The following is a 19,890-nucleotide window of genomic DNA, read 5'->3' on the forward strand; positions in this document are numbered from 1 at the left end:
ATAAGGAGGGGACTAAGAACCCAAGGTAGTTGTCGTTGTTGACTTTTTAGGAATAATAGTACTCAGGGCACCTTGAATTTAAGCTTAGCATAATTATAGTTTTAATCTATGTTGCAACAGTTCTACGGAATATCATTAATCTTTTACCACTTTTAATATATTAAAGCATTGCATCCCAGTCTTGGCTAGGGAACATAATTTAATCTGTATTCAAGCTTGGGGTGCTTGAATACAGATACCCAGGGTTCTCTGCAGATCCCCTGAGGAGAACCTCTGTCAAAAAAAGTTTGGAAAACTCTTTGAAGGACACTCCTTTAGGAGTTTATCAGCTAAATGTAGGATGCTCTGGGTTACTATATTCATTATTGACACCTAGTTTATGGACATAGAAAGTATCCTCACTAAAATATTTAATAAGAAGCATGTTCTACTGTCTTTGAACCAAGACAGAGTGCTCTTAGCAATCAAGGTCAACTGAGCTGGGTGCAGTGGCTCATGCCTATAATCCCAGCACTTTGGAAGGCCGAGGTAGGTGGATCACTTGAAGTCAGGAGTTTGAGACCAGCCTGGCCAACATGGCGAGACACCGTCTCTACTGACAATACAAAAATTAGCTGGGTATGGTGGCAGGTGCCGATAATCCCAGCTACTCGGGAGGCTGAAGCAGGAGAATCGCTTGAACCCAGGAGGTGGAGGTTGCAGAGAGCCGAGATTGCGCCACTGCACTCCAGCCTGGGTGACAGAACGAGACTCCGTCTCAAAAAAAAACAAAAAGTGAACTGGAGTCTTTTGAGCATTGGATAAATACTACAGTGGCTAATAATTTCCCTCTTTACATGTGTAAAACCATGTTAGCAGTTTGGGACACAGAGGGCACAAACTGTGGAATGAGAAGATTCAATTCTTCCTCTTGTGTGACCCTGGGGGAGCCATTTCATCCTTTTGAACCTCATTTTCTCTTGTAGAAAAAAAAATGAAAAGAGTAAGAATATCTAACTGGTAGGGTAATTTTGATGATGAAAGTGAAGTATGTATATAAAAGTACTGTACACATTGTCATTATTATTTTATTTTGTAAAACAATAATTTTTCCACATTCTTGTCCTTTAGAAAGCAGTGCCAACTATTGTAACAACTTTTTTCTTTACAAAGCTACATACCATTTTAAATATATTGTGCAAGTCTATTATATCTGAAAATAAATCTACAAAAGAAATAATTTTCCCCTTTTGTGTACTATTCTGTACTATAGCAATTTTGATCCTTTCACAATTTTGGATCTCCTCCATACAGAAAGTTCTCACTCTAAAAGACTTGAAGATGTTTGTGGATGCCTGGGTTAGAGAAAATGTACAGATATATAAAATAATAAAATAAAATAATTTGAATTCAAAAAAGCTATTTATAAAGAAATGTAACATGCAAGGAATATGGCTACCCAATTTAAGCATCTTTGAGAGTACAGCTATTTGCAATTTAGAATGAAAGGAATTGTGGATAAACAGTTCAAGTGTCTGCCTGGAAAATACAATGGCACATCGAATAATAATTTTAAGTCCTCTGTCTGAACAAAGGCTTTAGTATGGTAATAAGTAGTACAAAGCAATCAATGTTTCATATATTATAATTTTTCACATATGGAAACTTGCAACTACAGCTCTCTGTTGGCTGCATGTGGTGGAAACAAAAGGAAGATGGGAATTTAAGGGACTCCAAGTGTATTTATAAAGTTAGAAGTTACACTGAGTTGGAGGATAGGGTGGAAGGCATGACTTGAAATATCTAGGTGAGGAGAGTTTGGACGAAAACGCTGATCCCATTAGAAAGCCAAATGGCACCTCCCAGGTGTGGAGCAGGCCTGTCGCATCTCACAGGCGGAACAGCGGGCACAGCCGAGGGGACGCCCACTCTAAAGAGGGTGAAGAACTAAACCCCTTAGCTTGGGCTTCTGCCACCCGATCCCCTGGATTGACTATTAGAAACTTCACTTCTATTTCTCCATCAGTAAAACAGAAAAAGAAATATTCGATGGGTAGGAGTAGCTATGGTTAATAAAATAGGTTTAAATATTTGGCAACAGAAGAAAGAGTTCAAATCTGTGATTGAGAAGCAGGTCACTGGAAGGTTAAGTTAACCTGAAAACTCCAATTCCCCCTTTCCTCGCCACTGCGTAGTTTGCTTTTCAGTCGTTTCACTCAGTCTGCACCTACACTAAATCCCAGCAGCGAAGTTGAAGGTATTCACGTCTCCACTCACCAAGGTCCCTGGATCTGAATGGCCAGGCAAATAACCTAGCTGTGCAATAGCGAATGCAGTCAATATATGGCATAGTGTTCATCTGGTGCTTACGAGTGATAGAAGTTTTTATCTAATTTCACTTTTATAATCCGTTTGAGGTCTCATTATTTTTCCTTTTTTAAAAAATAAGGACCAGTAACATAAAATGGCAAAAAAAAAAAAAAAAAAAAAAAGGGCTGCTGTTTTAAGGCCCCCTGTGAACTGTTTGTATCCCACCTGCAGGGGAAGTACAGAAACTGCAAGTAAGCAGGTTGGGAATTTGGGAGCAATTTGAGAGGAATCTGACACCTGCTGAAATCTAGAATAAAAAAATGTGTATTTTGTATGCCTTTATTTTATTCTTCTAGTGATTTATTTTTAATGTATGTTAAAAGTACTACTGTGTGACAGATTGGAAATAAAGGAAAAACCTGATTCCTCTCCACAGGTAATCAGTGAGAACATTGAATTTTGATGGGCATTTCAATGACTGAGTTATTTTCTCCATAGAAAGAGTGACACAAGTGAGGGGTGAGGGGGTGGGGAGGGAGCCCTGTCTTCAGATCTCCCGTTGTTTGACTTGGGCGTAAGGAACTTTCTGAGTCAACCTGCAGGTGGCTTGGCAGGGATTCCTTCTTCCCAGCTCCTGGCTCCAGGTGATAGCTGTGGTCTCATCTCCTCAGCAAACACCTTCAAAGAGCTCACAGCAGATATGCAGTGGGCAGGGAGATTGGCTTTCTCCAAACACAGGGGAAGATTGTGGAGGGGGAGCAGGTGAAAATCATATTGTTAATCACAAACAAACACAATTAACCGGCAACTGGATTAAGATACCTAATCAGTCAAAATTATTTAGAGGCTCTTATAACCATCACCCTTCTTTTGGAAGTTCCTGCTTGCTCTGTGAGATAACGCTCTGTTAATGAAATACATGTCCATAGGGGTCCCCTGAAGGGGACATTCCTCCTCTTAAAGTGACATAATGAGGCTTCAATAAAATCTCTAAGGGGGAAGAGTGTTTTAAAGAACAAGAGGAGACGTGAAAATGTGTGGTCAAGGACTAACCAAGAGTCAAATGCTTGCCCAGCTTTGGTCCCTCTGTGGGCTTTAAAGAAATCCTTCAGTAAGGCTCAGTCTCAGGTGATCTTTCATTCATTCAACAAATCTTGCGGAGTTCCCATGATGGGCCAGTCGCCAGCAGTTCTGGGCATGGGGGGCTGAGTACAGCAATGAACAACACAGGTAACACCCCAGAGAGCTAGCATTCTAATGGGCAGGGGGTAGACAATACAAATAAATATAGAATATAATGACTGCTAGTAATGAGTGCTTTAAAAAATTATAAAGCAGAGAACAGTGTGTCACAAGTTTGTGGAGGAGGTGGGGGACAGTAACGATTCTAGGTAGGACGTCTCTCCGAGTAGGTGTCGCTGAATGAGGGGACTGTAGTTCCAGGCAGAGGCAAGAGAATATGAGTTTTGAGCAAAAAGGAGCTTGGCATGTTCTGGGAATGGCCAGAAGCCAGTTGACTAGAACACTGTGATGAAGGCAGAGTCATGAAGGATGGGAGTAGAAGGATAGGAATGAGCCACTTCGGCTGGGCGCAGTGGCTCATGCCTGTAATCCCAGCACTTTGGGAGGCCGAGGCAGGCGGATCACTTGAGGTCAGGAGTTCGAGACCAGGCTGACCAACATAGTGAAACTCTGTCTCTACTAAAAATACAAAATGAGCCGGGCTTGGTGGCGAATGCCTGTAATACCAGCTACTTGGGAGGCTGAGGCAGAAGAATCACTTGAACCCAGGAGGTGGAGGTTGCGGTGAGCTGAGATCATGCCACTGCACTACAGCCTGGGCAATAGAGTGAGACTCCATCTCAAAAAACAAAAAAATTAGATGGTCATGGTGGTGGGTGCCTGTAATCCCAGCTACTTGGGAGTCTGAGGAAGGAGAACTGCTTGAACCTGGAAGGTGGAGGTTGCAGTGAGCCAAGATCGTGCTGTACTCCAGCCTGGGAGACAGAGCAAGACTCCGTCTCAAAAAAAAAAAGAAAGAACCAGTTCATATGGGACCTTGTAGGTCACCAGCATGGATAGGATATTTACATAGGATTAAATCAAAATTGATGATTGTGATGTTATGCATGTGCACAAGAAAGTGCAAGGAGCATTCACTAATAAAATGTACCTACATCAAATGCTAGGCAAAAGGTTAAAAAGTAGCTATAAGTTAACCATCTTTATAAATATGCCATTATAATTCATGTGTTAAACAGCATAAAATATGTACTGGCAAAATCAAATTAGCATAGGCCCTCCAACTGTTGAAGACTTAGACTGCTCAAGAATTAAAGCTTCAATTCGAACAACCAGGCTAAAACTGAGTTGACATGTTAGGTATTTGTGGATCATACTACATACAATGACCAAACCAGTTAGTCATATACATATGATTGCTATTTGTTAAATCATTCATGCTCAGAGTCTTTGCTTAACCAGAGGCTGCCCCTTCTGGCTCTGGGATGTCCTATCATCATCACCTTTTCTGTAGACACGACCCTGTCAGATTTTCCTCCTTTAGTCCTGGAAAGGGAGAAAAGATTTGCCAAGAAGAGAAGAGCCTGTTTACGTGCCCTAGGTCATCCACTGCAGCTAAACTTTTGGGGTATCTGTTTGTTTGTTTTGTTTTTTGAGGCAGGGTCTCGCTCTGTTGCCCAGGCTGGAGTGCAGTGGTGCAATCATGACTCACTGCAGCCTTAACCTCCTGGGCTCAAGTGATCCTTCCACCTCAGCCTCTCGAGTAGCTAGGACTACAAGTGTGCACCACCACGCCTGGATAAAAAAAAAAAAAAAAAATTGTAGAGACAGGCACTCACTATGTTGCCCAGGCTGGTCTCGAGCTCCTAGTCTCAAGCAATCCTCCCTCTTCTGCCTCCCAAAGTGCTGGGACTATAGGCATGAGCCACCGTGCTTGACCCGTAGCTAAACTTGTACCTGCGCACTGTCAGGTTTCCCGGGGCTGCCAGCAGTGCCGCTCCTGAGCTCTCTAAGAGAAAGCACCACACCAGGGATGTAGAGTTCAGAGAGCCACTGAGCCTGCTTTGGAGACAGAGGGGTTGATCTTCATTTTAATGTAGTTCCACTGAACTTTCCCTCTCACACTGAAGATGGGAATGACTCATGGGAATTCAATCATGCAAAGAAGCGGTATAAATTAGATTGGCCAGCCTCGGCACTTGGGGCAAGTCATGCAATCTGGCTTGTTATGCATTATTTTCTTCATCTACAGTCATGGAGAGTAATGTGTGTGTGGGTGTGGCTGACAGCAGGGAAAGGCAATATATTTATGAAATATTTCCTCAAAGCTGCCACATATTTTATTAACACATCTGGAAAATACTATTTAATGCTTACTCCTCTTTCTTCCTTAGGGTTTGTTTTGTTTTGTTTTGTTTTTGAGATGAAATCTTGCTCTGTCACCCAGGCTGGAGTGCAGTTGCACAACCTTGGCTCACTGCAACCTCCAACTCCCAGGTTCAAGTGATTCTGCTGCCTCAGCCTCCTGAGTAGCTGGGACTACAGGTATCTGCCACAACACCCGGCTAATTTTTGTATTTTTAGTAGAGATGGGGTTTCACCATGTTGGCGAGGCTGGTCTCGAACTCCTGACCTCGTGATCTGCCCACCTCCGCCTCCCAAAGTGCTGGGATTACAGGAGTAAGCCACCGCGCCCGGCCCCCTTATGGTTTTTAAGAAAAGAAATCCTAGTTTTGCTTTAGCCATGACTAAAAGCCCAAGGCGCAAAGAATATTTGTTTGTTTGTTTGTTTTGTTTTTTGTTTTTTGAGACAGAGTCTTGCTTTGTTGCCCAGGCTGGAGTGCAGTGGTGCGATCTCGGCTCACTGCAACCTCCAACTCCCCGGTTCAAGAGATTCTCGTGCCTCAGCCTCCCAAGCAGCTGGGACTGCAGGCACACACCACCAATATTTTAGTTCTTAATGGTACAACCTTACAGTTTTAAAATGATGAGTGACTGCATTCAAGACAAACCAAAATTGTGCCTTGTAATTTTGTTTTTAACTGATGCCTGAGGAACGTGCCAGCAGGTAAAGGGAGTGAAGATGAAAACATCAATTAGCTTAGAGTTTATGGTCACACTCGATACTTAAAATAATTTTTAAATAGATTTAAAGAAGTAATTCTTTCTTTCTTTCGCTTTGGGGCATGGAGGAAGCAGGGTGCTGGGCAAAGCCTGCACAGAGGCGCTGGCATGCCTGGAAGCCAAAAAAATGGGGGCTGGGAGCAGGCAGTGGTGTGGCCGGGAGCCTGATTACAGTGAGCACATATGTGCACATATGGAGAGAAACAGGAGCCAGGTTTCTCACTGTGGGAAAAGAGATTTACAAATACAGCAAAGGAGCAGTCTAGAAAGAACCCTAAGATGTTGAATTGGAATTGGAGACTAACACAAGATATATATATACACACACACAGAGGTAGATTTAGAAATAGTTATAGATATGTATGTATGTGGACACACACGTATACATACATGAGCATACATTATTTCCTAGCTGTCTTTTGAGGGTGCCTGGAAGCAGGGACAGTACAGTACTGATGAGAACCCAGATTTCCACTTCTAAATGCCATCCTCCACAAAAAGATGCTCTTGATCCTTGGAGAAATGCCTGGATCTAGGGCTAAATGAAGGGAAAATTCAAAACGAGCCTGGAATATCGTGTTGTGCTAAAAAGTATGAAAATGGTCAAAGGGTTATAAGGACATATCAAAAGAATACAGGAGCTAGCTCGAAAGGCACCTCACTGGCCAAATCTGTGGCAACTGCAGCACCCAAACTATTGATACAAACTAGGGAATAAAAAGAGAATCAATTGGCCGGGCGTGGTGTAATCACGCCTGTAAAATCAGCACTTTGGGAGGCTGAGGTGGGCGAATCACCTGAGGTCAGGAGTTCGAGACCAGCCTGGCCAACATGGTGAAACCCTGTCTGTACCAAAAATACAAAAATGTTAGCTGGGTGTGATGGTGGGCACCTGTAATCCCAGCTACTTGGGAGGCTGAGGCAGGAGAATCACTTGAACCTGGGAGGCAGAGGTTGCAGTGAGCCAAGAACATGCCATTGCACTCCAGCCTAGGTGACAAGAGTGAAACTCCGTCTCAAAAAAAAAAAAAAAAAAAGGAATCCACAGAGATACAAATAAACGAACAAATAAAAGAAGGGAGAACTTCCTTACAGTAGAAGGAATACATGCCATTTCATTGTCAGAGTTCTCAACATAAAGACACACACAAAATTCTCACTTACAAAGGGGAAAAATAGTGACCTGAAGGTAGAGAAACTGGGTAGACACCAACTTGATGAAGTGACCAGATTAGCATCACCAGTGATGATGAGACGTCTGACGGCCTTCCTTGTCATACCCTGATGGGAGCACACCACCATATCAACGATTTTCCTACAAAGAATGTATGAGTCAACATAGACAGACCAGGGTGTGGGACATTCTTGGCATGAAAGGCCTGCACTCTTTAAAACTATAAAGGTTATAAGATAGACAGAAAAATATGGAAGACCTTTGATAAATAAATGTAACGTGATCCTGAATTGGATGTTGGGCCAGAAAGAGAAAAGTGGCATTGTTGAAGCAGTTTGCAAAATTTGGATTGAGTATGTGGCTTAGATGGTAGTGATGTATGGTAGTAATGTCAATTTCCTAATTTGTATGGTATTTGATGGTTTTGGGGAGAGTGTCCACATTTTAGGGGAATATACACTGGAGTATTTGGAGTAAGTGATGAGACATTGTGCCACAGCTTGCTCTCAAATGGGTCAGAAAAAGACTAATAGCATGCATATATGCATATGATTTAATATAGAATATGTAACAATATATCCATATTACATATTTACATAGTATCTATATTAATATATACTAATGTATTCTATATTTCTATTGTTCTGTGTATGTATATTTAGAAAAGAAGAATGAGATGGAACAAATGTGGGAAAATGTTTAGATAGAGATGGAGCAAAAGATAAAATGCTGGTGAGGCGCAGTGGCTCACGCCTGTAATCCTAGCACTTTGGAAAGTCAAGGCAGGTGGATCACTTGAGGTCAGGAGTTCGAGACTAGCCTGGCCAACATGGTGAAAACCCATCTCTACTAAAAATATAAAAATTAGCCTGGTGTGGTGGCGCAAACCTGTAATCCCGGCTACTGAGGAGGCTGAGGCAGGAGAATCAAGTGAACCTGAGAGGCGGAGGTTGCAATGAGCCCAGATCACGCCACTGCACTCCAGCCTGTGCGACAGTGAGACTCCGTCTGAAAAAAAAAGAAAGCTAACACAGCAGTCTCAGAAAAGGTGACACAGTTCTTTGTGTTATTCTTGGAACTTCTCTGCAAGTTTGACATTATTTCAAAATAAGTGATTTTAAAAGAATATCTGTGTATTTATATAGTGGTATAAGTAACAAACACTTTCATTTTTAGCGGAATATGTAGTATTTCATATGGAAGATATTTCCATGTTTCAATACTCTCTAGGAATTCTGGAACTTGGAAGGAAGGGGGTGGGTTATATAGCCCTTTTTAGCCCCTGTAAAAATGTTACATAACCAGAAAATGTCAAAAAGAAAGAGTTGTCTATTCTCTGTCCAAATTCCCAAATTCTACTTTTAGATTAGCCACTGAAATAATCGATTAGCTTTACTAACGTAATGGAAACCCAGTAAATCCATAGTCATTCCTCATAAAAGTAGAATCTGCTTTCCCCTGGATCAAAGGTGGGACCCTCTGTGCAATAATTAATTTCAAATAATTTTAAAAAGGGTTTGCTCTATAAAAAAATAGCATTCCATTTTTACCCAAAGCAGTATAGTCTTCTTTACAGTCTCTGACTTGCGTTTTATCTCAATTTGCTATTTTTTTCCGTACAGAAAATTTTCTCTAAATCATTATATCCCTAGACACACACACACACACACACACACACACACGCACACACAGTTTTACTCAGCACTTTTACTTTACAAAGGTGTCTGTGATCATTTTTTTCACTTCTTTATCTGACAAAGATCTGACATTCTCCCCTTCTTTTTTTGGGAAAATTGAAGGTGAGGACTTGCAATTTACCTGGTAGCAAGTTATTGAACAACCGAGACTAGAATTTAGAGTCTTTTCACTCTACAACACAAAGATCTAGCCTAGGTTAGTACATTTGGGGGTTATTCTTCCTTTAAAATACTTGATACCAGCCACACTTATTGAGATTGTACTCTGCCTCTGTAAGTCTTTAGGAGAAGAATTTAGGCCTACCCATGTAAATACCCATTTGCAAAGCATCTCTTTGCATTGCAAAGATATACTAATAGAATATTGAATGCTTTGCAATTGTATCTTTGCTTGCCGGTTGTAACAGGGTTTTAGAAGGTTGACATTCACAAAACAAAGACTTCTTTTACCACCAGAGTAAAAATGCTCACATTCAAATATAACTAGAAAATGAACAATAATTTATAGAGAAATCTCTGAAAGTTTTGCTAGTGTAAGACAATTTTGATTAAAGTATAACAATGTTGTTACTAGCTATCATAGATGTTAACACATGGTATTATACATTCCATCTAGTTGCTATAATGCATGTACCCTCAACACTGTGGTAGTTTTATTTTATTTCTTCTCACAATGTTTTCATAAGCTAACATGCATTTATTTAATTTTATTTTATTTATTAAATACCTGTGTAGAACTTACTATGTGCCTGGCCCTATTATAAGTAGTTTATGAATAATTAATTCATTTCATCCTCATAAAACTCCCTGAGGTCATTACTATTACCATCCTCCAGTTCACAGATGAGGTCTAAAGAAGATTAAGCAACATGTCCAAGGAATACACCACTGGTAAACTGTAGAACTAGAATTCCAGCCCAAGCAGTTCAACTCCAAATATGTGTTCATAACCAATGTGTCATGCTGTGCTAAGCCTCAGATTCACAGTTGTTGGATAATTATTTGTGGATTAAATGAACAAATTACTCTCTTGTCTCTTAGGCTGATTTGAAAGCATTAAGCAAATTACCCAATTGTTCTATACCTTATTTTTTCACTTTGTAAAACAGAATTGATAATATTTGCCATCCATTTCTCTTCCAAACAACAGGAAGAATGGAGAGCATTTACTTTACCTACCTGCTGTATGTTTTTATGTCTTTAAGACTGGATCTGCAGTGGGTCTAGAGTAGGCTAACAGCTTATACCTTAAACAGGCAACAAAACCACAATTCAGTATAATTAAGTTGCTTTCCATCTGAATGAGCGTGAAGTAGAGGGGCAAAAGTTTGAGAACTTCAACTTCCTTACACATGAGCTTTATTCCCATTTAACTCTGAACTGTTCTCTCTTTTTTTCAGCTGAATCAGAATTTGTTTGTGTAAAATAATAGTTAAAATAAATGAAATGTTATCTAGGGCTTAGATTATATGATCTAATAAAAATATCAAGTTATAGATCTTCTAAATGAAAATGCTTTCCTCTTACAGCACTACATCTCTAATATTTAAAAATTATCAGGACCTAGTTAGGGATAACACTGGAAGTTTCTGTGCCAAGGGTCCTTACTCCATCTCTGTCTATCCACTGTCTTTATTTTGTCCCTGCGCTTTCCATTAGGTTCCTTATTGGCTGTAGACATGGCATGAAAAGAAATTCAAAACAAGACCCACTAATGTTTTGTTTTGTTTTTTTAGAAACAGGATCTTGCTCTCTTGCCCAGGCTGGAGTGCAGTGATACAGACATGGCTCATTGCAGCCTCCAACTCCTGAAGACCCACTACTGATAGCAGCAAGGGCAGATAGCTGGTCCAAGCACTCTTGTGTGCTTTTGAGCAAATCATCTGTCCTTTCTCAATCTTAATCTCCTCTTCTGAAAAATGAGGCTAATAACAAAGGCTGCACTGTCTACCTCCAGAGCTGTCAGGAGGGTCAGAGAAGTTAGTGAAACTGCTTTGTAAACTGTCCTCTACCATTATGAAGACGTTAATACTAAAGATCAGTTTTGAAAAATTTTCCAAATATAGACATTTGCTTTTGCATTATATCCACATGCAAAATTATCCATTTACATTCTTGGCCTGGAGCTCCAAGTGGAATCAGTTCAGAAAAGAAACAGAATTTGACTTAATCCTCAAAAAAGGTGGTATTTCAGATGCTCAATGAATGTCTGGAGACTAAACTCCTGGTGAATGAGAAAAAGAATATGATAGACCTGAAGTCAGATGACCACAGGCCTACACAGATGTGTCTGAGATGAGAACAGTCTTTGCTAAGGTCTACAGAGGTCATTCTCAGTGCCTTTGCTAAGGTCTACAGAGGTCATTCTCAGTGCCTTGCCTTGTAGGGAGATGACCTTAGGACTCCATCCATGACAGCTGTAATAGTATACTGAAGAATATATTGAAGACCAGTGAATTGCGTGGGCTCTCAGGACATAAAGATGAAATGTACCAAAGACCCTGTGTTGTTATTAAAGAGTATTGACAAAGTTTTGCAAGGTCCAAAAAGTGGACAGAGAAGAAAATTTAGTTAACAGGTTAACCAAATACCGACTGCAAAGGAATCTAGCAAGGATCCCTAACATTTTCTCTTCTGTTCAGAAACTTTGGAAGCCAATTCAGATACCCTTTCAAAATCTGACATGTGTGTGGCTACAGTTGTACAAAACAGTGGGTAATGAGTGTTGTCAGAAGTGGCCTGTCCTATGCCCTATTTAACTTTGATCACTTCCATGATAACAAAATGCACACCTTGCCCTAACCATCTGGCACAATCCAGCCCTGCTTACCAGGGATACTTGGCAAGCCGGAGTTTTCAAGGTGGAAAGGAAACCTATTATCTCTACTAGAAAAAAAAAAAATCTCAAAGCGCTTGACCTACTGATGTCAGCATCACCTTTACATGCCAGGAACAAATTATTACAGAAGACCATACCTAGAACACCCAGCTGGAAGTTAATGAATCAGGGAGGAAGACTAATGACACGGCACGGTACATTCCTCCGAGGCAGGGACCGCGTCTATTCTCCTTCGGGTGGGAGTGGAAGTGCTCTGCGCACAGTGGGCACGCTGCTGATAAGGCTGTCTGGTCAGGTGAGGACACAGGTCTCCAAGGAAAGCCCTGCCTTCTCCTAGGGTGTGGATGGGGAAAGTGGGAGTAGGAGTTTAGCTGCAGCACCGGGTGCATAGAAGCTCTGCCGCTATTGAAATCCCTTTTAAGGCTGAGGGGCAGATCTGAAAGGGGTGAGCAAGGCAGTACTGTGTATGTGACGAGTCCTGGGTGAGGAACGGGACCCTCTCCCTCATTCCCAACGCCACCTCCCCCTGGAGTATGAGGTTCCACAGCCCAGGCAATAAAGGGAAGTAGCCCACACACCTCAACCCGGGGCCACAGTTGGAGGTGGGGAGATCTAAGAAACACTCCACGGATGAGTTTCTGAAGAGGGAAGTGGACCGGGAACAGCGCATTTCCTGCTTCGCCTGTGCAAATCCCAGGCGGGGCCAAGCGGGAACGGGCACACGGTCTAGGAGTCGCCCGCTGCCAGGGCGGGGTTGGGGGGCAGCCTCCAGGGGACACCGCGGAACCAGGGAGGGATGCGCGTGGAGGGAGTGGGAGAAGGCGTCCAAGTAAAATGTATGCTCCGGTCATCGGGGGTAACGCGCGTCCCCAAATCCCCTCTCGCTGTCGCCCTTTTTTTCAGTCCTCACGGGGAGAGGCCGGCGCAGCAGTGGAGCACCGCAGGGGCTGGATCGGACCCGCACTGCAGCATCTGCAGGGCTCCGACCTGGTGCGGGCCTCCAAGGCAGGGGGCGCGCGGCGGCACAGCCGGTGGCCGCGATTTTCCGGGCCACTCCTTCCCCCCCCTTCCACTCCCCTCCCGCCCGCGACCTTCGACCTCCATCCTGGACCCACGGGGTACTGGCCCGGGGACAAGGAGGAGACGTTAAAGGTATCAAGGGGCGCGGCACCGCCGCCTAGACGGCGCCGGGACGCGAGGTGCGAATCGGCGGCGTCCGGCTGCGCTGCCCTACCTGGGAGGTGCGGGACCCTCGGCCGCGCTCCACCGCCGCGCACCACCTCGTGCTGGCCTCCGGGAGGCAGCCGCCCGCGCACGATTTATAAATGCAAAGGCCTTATTGTTGTTCTTTGTTCAGGGATACCATTGTCTAGTCATCCACGGGCAGCCTGGAGTTTTCCCAGGGTTTGCGGCGCGCACTCCCCTTCCCCGCCCCCACAGACTTGCTCTCCAGCGCCAACCCGGATCTGCCTAGGTGCCCACGGGTCCTTCCCGATCGACTTGAGTGTCCTTCCTCCAGCCCCTGCTTTCCCAGCATCGAAAACACAAAAGCCTGCCGGAAATCACCCAGCCTTTGCCTGGTCACTCAGGGGCCCACGGATAAGCGTGGCTCTGATTCCTCCAGGTCAGCCCCACGGTTCGCCACCTACCCGAGTTAATTTCTGCGCCCGCTGACCAAAGGCCCCAACTGGCAACGGGCACAGCTTCTTGGTGCGCTAGTCGCTTCCTTGCCCAGCCTTTAGAGCCTCGGGTCCGGCCCAAGGACCCGGGGACGTGAGCGCAATTAGTAGCCAGGAGCCCTGCGACCGTGGACCGTGCAGTGCCAACGCACCCGAACGGCTATGCGAGCGGTGTACTCGGCTCTTACTTGTGAAAGTTGTTTCCCCCAACCCCCTGCGTAAATCTCTTGTGTTGAGAAAAGCAAGGCTTGCAGGAAGCCACTCCGGATGTTTGCTGCTTTACATGTGGCATCTGTGGCTGGCTCTGATAACGTCCCGGGGCACCACGTATTAAAGTGAAGAGACTGAAATAGAAAGCTCCACACACCGCGCGCGGGTCAGCGACGTCGCCGCCCTCCACACTGCCCCCCGAAAATATAAGACAAGCGAATGATCAGAAGAAATGAGATCTAACTAGGTCACAGTATGTAAAAGGGACTAGTCTTGGAAAGCCACCACAATTCCTCCCCTGTAAATTTGTAAACTGTGAATTTATGATCTCAGGGAGGGTGTTATAAGAAGTAGGGGGAGGGGCGTCAAAATCTGAAGCTCCTACTCCAACCTATGATTGTGTACTTTCACCTGATTTCTCTTACCAGACCAAGATCAGTCCCCAGGAACAAGGGCAAATAAAAATAGGGAAACCCGGCCGGGCGCGGTGGCTCACGACGGTAATCCCAGCACTTTGGGAGGCCAAGGCGGGCGGATCACCTGAGGTCAGGAGTTTGAGACCAGCCTGACCAATATGATGAAACCCCGTCTCTACTAAAAATACAAAAATTAGCTAGGCGTGGTGGCATGCGTCTGTAATCCCAGCTACTCGGGAGGCTGAGACAGGAGAATCGCTTGAATCGGGGAGGCGGAGGTTGCAGCGAGCCGAGATCGCGCCATTGCACTCCAGCCTGGGCAACAAGAGGGAAACTCTGTCTCAATAAATGAATAAATAAATAAATAAATCAATAAATCAATAAAATATGGAAACCCCACGTTTTCTTCCCCATCATTTTCTCCACCTTCTTGGCTCCCAAGCGCACCTCTCCCAATAATGAGCTGGGTGAGGAAGAGCATGAGGATGAAGAAAGTGTACAGGGCTAAATCTGTATATGTACATTTTTTGGACTCACACCTGGATTGTATTTCCTGTAGTGTTTTTTAAGGAATTAGTGAAACAGACTAGACAGATAAAAATGAATTCTGGACCAGACATTGTTTTTTAATTTTCAATGTTTATTCTAGGAAAACTCCTTAGTTCATAAAAGATTTTGTGTTAAGAGAAAATTCTGCTTTGAGATCTTTGAAAAATATTTATTATTATCCAGAAAATTTGGAAAAGATCTCAAAAAAAAAAAAACCACAGCAAAAAACAAGGTACTACGGGGTTAATTTGTAGATTGCTCTCTCTCCTCCTATAGTTTTGTTGCTTATTTAATCATTTGCAATGTGCTTTTGCTTTATTCTGAAGCCCTTTTTTTTCAGAAAAAATAAAGTTTTAAAAGTACATCATCATTTAAATTTGTCTAAAATCAACCGCTTTCAAAACTACCAACTAGAAGTAACACCCCTCTATGATTTCTTTATGCAGATTTAATTTTTTTTCTTGTTTGAATCTTAGAGACCCAGGAACTAGAAACACTTTCTTAACTTGTCCCCTAGCCAAGGCTTCACAGACACTTGCAGAATTAAAGATAAGTTGGCTTAAAACAATTGTGTAAGAGTTCTTTTGAGAAAAAGCAATGCCAGAGAAACTGAAGGCCAGGAGTTTGCAAAAGTTTTGTATTTTTATGGATGCCACTAATAAGCAAGACTGGACAGACGGTCTTGTTGTTGTAGTATCACACTCAAAGCAGCAGCATTTTACTTCTCAGATTCCAGGTGTAACTCTACTTTTTCATCACGCCTTCATAATAAAGAAAATCTGTTCTGGAGATTCGTATATTGATTTCTTTGCAAAGTTATCTCTAATTATGCAGGAATGGCTGTTAGTTGCCCTCAAAAACCAACACAAATACACAAACACAACAGCCTGGCTTAGTGATTATTAAGAGCTGCAAGTCTGAAGGCGGACTGCTGGGTGTGATTTCCACCTTCTCAACGCTGTAGTCTCCAGCAAGTTCCTTAACTTCTCTGCCTCAGTTTCCTTTCTTGTGAGATAGAGTCTACCTCAGGGTTAATGAGGATATGCTCCTTTGCTAATGCTGGAGGGCGCTAGGAATAGCAGTGGCAGGCTGTGTCATTTCTTAGTGCTGTATAACGGCTTGTTTTAAAAGTCCCACTGAAAACTTTTTTTTTCCAGATCGAAACACAAGTTTAATAGTCATTCAGATTTCATTCCAGTCTAAACAAACGTATAGAAATCTAATTATCTGCCAGAATAACCACTTTAAACTGACTCTAAGAACCACAGTTACTTTGCAGCTAAAACAGATTGTTCTCTTCCCCCAAACAAACTCGGACATTTAGACAAATATTGCTGCTGTCTTTACATTTTAGAAATCAGTATTAAGGCTCACCTGTTACTGAACACATACGAGAAACAGTTTTGTTATGCGTATCTTATATACATCATGTATACATTTTCGTACTTTCACATGATGTGTATAATAAGATACACATAAAAACTGGTTGGCTTGTCATGAGTAAATGCTTTATTCTTCAGAGTGATGGAATATTGGATACAGAACGTCGTTCCATATTTAATCTTGCTTTAGAAAATTAGGATTTATCTTGGACACAGCATTTTTAATATAACACAGGCAAGTTGAGTCCTGGGGGAAAAATTGTATTTTTAAATTTATTATCAACGGTGTCTTTCGCATTTGAGAAAACACATTTGAAGATGCCCATGCAGTTCCTTGGAAGTAAACTAGGTCACCCACCACTGAAACACCCTCGGCTTCTACAAAAAGATGTGCTTTAAAGAGAATAGAATGGACGCTCAGTATGTTCATCTAAACGACCTTGGGCAGGTACGTCGATTCCAAGGTACAATCAGCCCTCCCAGACGGCTTTTCGAGTCTCCCTAACCCCGGTGGGAGAGGACGCGGCGCCAGAGCCCAGCTCCGGCTAGTTTTCCCGGGGGCAGGTGTAGCCTTGGGCGCGGGGCCGGGGGAGGGGCAAGGGGCGGGCGTGGGGTTGGACTGGGACGTGGGACTCGGACCACGGCCTGGGCGTGGGCCTAACGACGCGGGACCGGCCCGCCCTCGCCGCTCCATTGGCCACATCTGTGCAGAAAAGGCCCCGCGGCCCAGGGGCGCCCGCAGTGTCACTAGGCCGGCTGGGGGCCCTGGGTACGCTGTAGACCAGACCGCGACAGGCCAGAACACGGGCGGCGGCTTCGGGCCGGGAGACCAGCGCAGCCCTCGGGGCATCTCAGTGCCTCACTCCCCACCCCCTCCCCCGGGTCGGGGGAGGCGGCGCGTCCGGCGGAGGGTTGAGGGGAGCGGGGCAGGCCTGGAGCGCCATGAGCAGCCCGGATGCGGGATACGCCAGTGACGACCAGAGCCAGACCCAGAGCGCGCTGCCCGCGGTGATGGCCGGGCTGGGCCCCTGCCCCTGGGCCGAGTCGCTGAGCCCCATCGGGGACATGAAGGTGAAGGGCGAGGCGCCGGCGAACAGCGGAGCGCCGGCCGGGGCCGCGGGCCGAGCCAAGGGCGAGTCCCGTATCCGGCGGCCGATGAACGCTTTCATGGTGTGGGCTAAGGACGAGCGCAAGCGGCTGGCGCAGCAGAATCCAGACCTGCACAACGCCGAGTTGAGCAAGATGCTGGGTGAGTCCGAGTCGGAGACCCAGGCGGCCGGGCGCGCTGGCGCGAATCGCTAGGCCGATTTCTTAAATCCCAAACAGTGTTCTTTGCGAGCCTGACGCCCAAGACCAGGGGTGTGTAGCGGCCACGTCCTTTCTTAAGGCTCTGGGTTCCCTTCCCGCTTCCCGCTCTCCGACCCTCCAAAGCAGCTTTCCGCCTTGCTCTCCCGCTCCCGGATTCCCCAGGTGGCCGGGGGCGCGGGTCCAACGGCTCTGGGAAGGCGACTTCCTGGCACCTCCGGGCGGCGCGAGAGTACCCTTGGCCCTGAACTGGGCCGGTTGTGTCCATCCCTCGACCCCTTCCCTAGCTAGGTGTCCTTATCTGTTTTTCGAACGACCGGGTGATGGGTGAGCGGAAAGCCGCTTCCAGGAGACCAAAAGAAAGGGGTGCCTTTAGAGGAGTGTTCCCCAAGGGCTCGGACTCAGGAGTCCCAGACCTCCCTCTTTAACTTCACCCCGGTTGCGCAATTCAAGGTCTGAGGGGAGAGGTGCGTCCGGGTGGGGCCAGGTGGGGCCTGGAGCGGGAGCGCAGCCGATAAGCCCTGCGCCCCTCTCCTCCTTCCTTCCACTGTGCAGGCAAATCGTGGAAGGCGCTGACGCTGGCGGAGAAGCGGCCCTTCGTGGAGGAGGCAGAGCGGCTGCGCGTGCAGCACATGCAGGACCACCCCAACTACAAGTACCGGCCGCGGCGGCGCAAGCAGGTGAAGCGGCTGAAGCGGGTGGAGGGCGGCTTCCTGCACGGCCTGGCTGAGCCGCAGGCGGCCGCGCTGGGCCCCGAGGGCGGCCGCGTGGCTATGGACGGCCTGGGCCTCCAGTTCCCCGAGCAGGGTTTCCCCGCCGGCCCGCCGCTGCTGCCTCCGCACATGGGCGGCCACTACCGCGACTGCCAGAGTCTGGGCGCGCCTCCGCTCGACGGCTACCCGTTGCCCACGCCCGACACGTCCCCGCTGGACGGCGTGGACCCCGACCCGGCTTTCTTCGCCGCCCCGATGCCCGGGGACTGCCCGGCGGCCGGCACCTACAGCTACGCGCAGGTCTCGGACTACGCTGGCCCCCCGGAGCCTCCCGCGGGTCCCATGCACCCCCGACTCGGCCCAGAGCCCGCGGGTCCCTCGATTCCGGGCCTCCTGGCGCCACCCAGCGCCCTTCACATGTACTACGGCGCGATGGGCTCGCCCGGGGCGGGCGGCGGGCGCGGCTTCCAGATGCAGCCGCAACACCAGCACCAGCACCAGCACCAGCACCAGCACCACCCCCCGGGCCCCGGACAGCCGTCGCCCCCTCCGGAGGCACTGCCCTGCCGGGACGGCACGGACCCCAGTCAGCCCGCCGAGCTCCTCGGGGAGGTGGACCGCACGGAATTTGAACAGTATCTGCACTTCGTGTGCAAGCCTGAGATGGGCCTCTCCTACCAGGGGCATGACTCCGGTGTGAATCTCCCCGACAGCCACGGGGCCATTTCCTCGGTGGTGTCCGACGCCAGCTCCGCGGTATATTACTGCAACTATCCTGACGTGTGACAGGTCCCTGATCCGCCCCAGCCTGCAGGCCAGAAGCAGTGTTACACACTTCCTGGAGGAGCTAAGGAAATCCTCAGACTCCTGGGTTTTTGTTGTTGCTGTTGTTGTTTTTTAAAAGGTGTGTTGGCATATAATTTATGGTAATTTATTTTGTCTGCCACTTGAACAGTTTGGGGGGGGTGAGGTTTCATATAAAATTTGTTCAGAGATTTGTTTCCCATAGTTGGATTGTCAAAACCCTATTTCCAAGTTCAAGTTAACTAGCTTTGAATGTGTCCCAAAACAGCTTCCTCCATTTCCTGAAAGTTTATTGATCAAAGAAATGTTGTCCTGGGTGTGTTTTTTCAATCTTCTAAAAAATAAAATCTGGAATCCTGCTTTTTTACTCTACTAGTACCTCTGTCACACTAGTCACACTAGTCTCAAAAACCAGTTCTTAAGATCAATGTTAAGTTTATTAGTTAATGTAAATTTCTCATCCTCGAAAAGGGTGAACATAAATGCCTTTAAGGAGTGTATCTAAAAATAAACATTAGGATATCTAAGTTTGATGTAATTGTTTCAGGAAGGAAAAAAGAAAAGCATTCTGGAATGAGCCTACTTCAAGTAATCTTAGTTTCTAAAACTAACGGCTAATATTTTCAATTCCAGTATATCACTTTAAGTAGAAGGGGATGTCCAAGTAATTGTGGTTTTCTAACTGTT

At 45.8% G+C, this 19,890-nt stretch overlaps 1 protein-coding gene across 1 annotated transcript; it reads left to right on the forward strand.

Moving 5' to 3' along the window:
- Positions 1–17,119: 17,119 nt before the first annotated feature.
- SOX17 (SRY-box transcription factor 17) lies at positions 17,120–19,562 on the forward strand. The gene is made up of 2 exons (XM_001153136.7): positions 17,120–17,630; positions 18,242–19,562. Exons 1-2 carry the CDS (start codon positions 17,324–17,326, stop codon positions 19,183–19,185), a joined length of 1,251 nt encoding a protein of 416 aa, XP_001153136.4. The 5' UTR covers positions 17,120–17,323; the 3' UTR covers positions 19,186–19,562.
- The last annotated feature ends 328 nt before the right edge of the window (positions 19,563–19,890 follow it).

This window comes from Pan troglodytes, chromosome 7 (genome assembly GCF_028858775.2).
Source record: "Pan troglodytes isolate AG18354 chromosome 7, NHGRI_mPanTro3-v2.0_pri, whole genome shotgun sequence".
NCBI lineage: Eukaryota > Metazoa > Chordata > Mammalia > Primates > Hominidae > Pan > Pan troglodytes.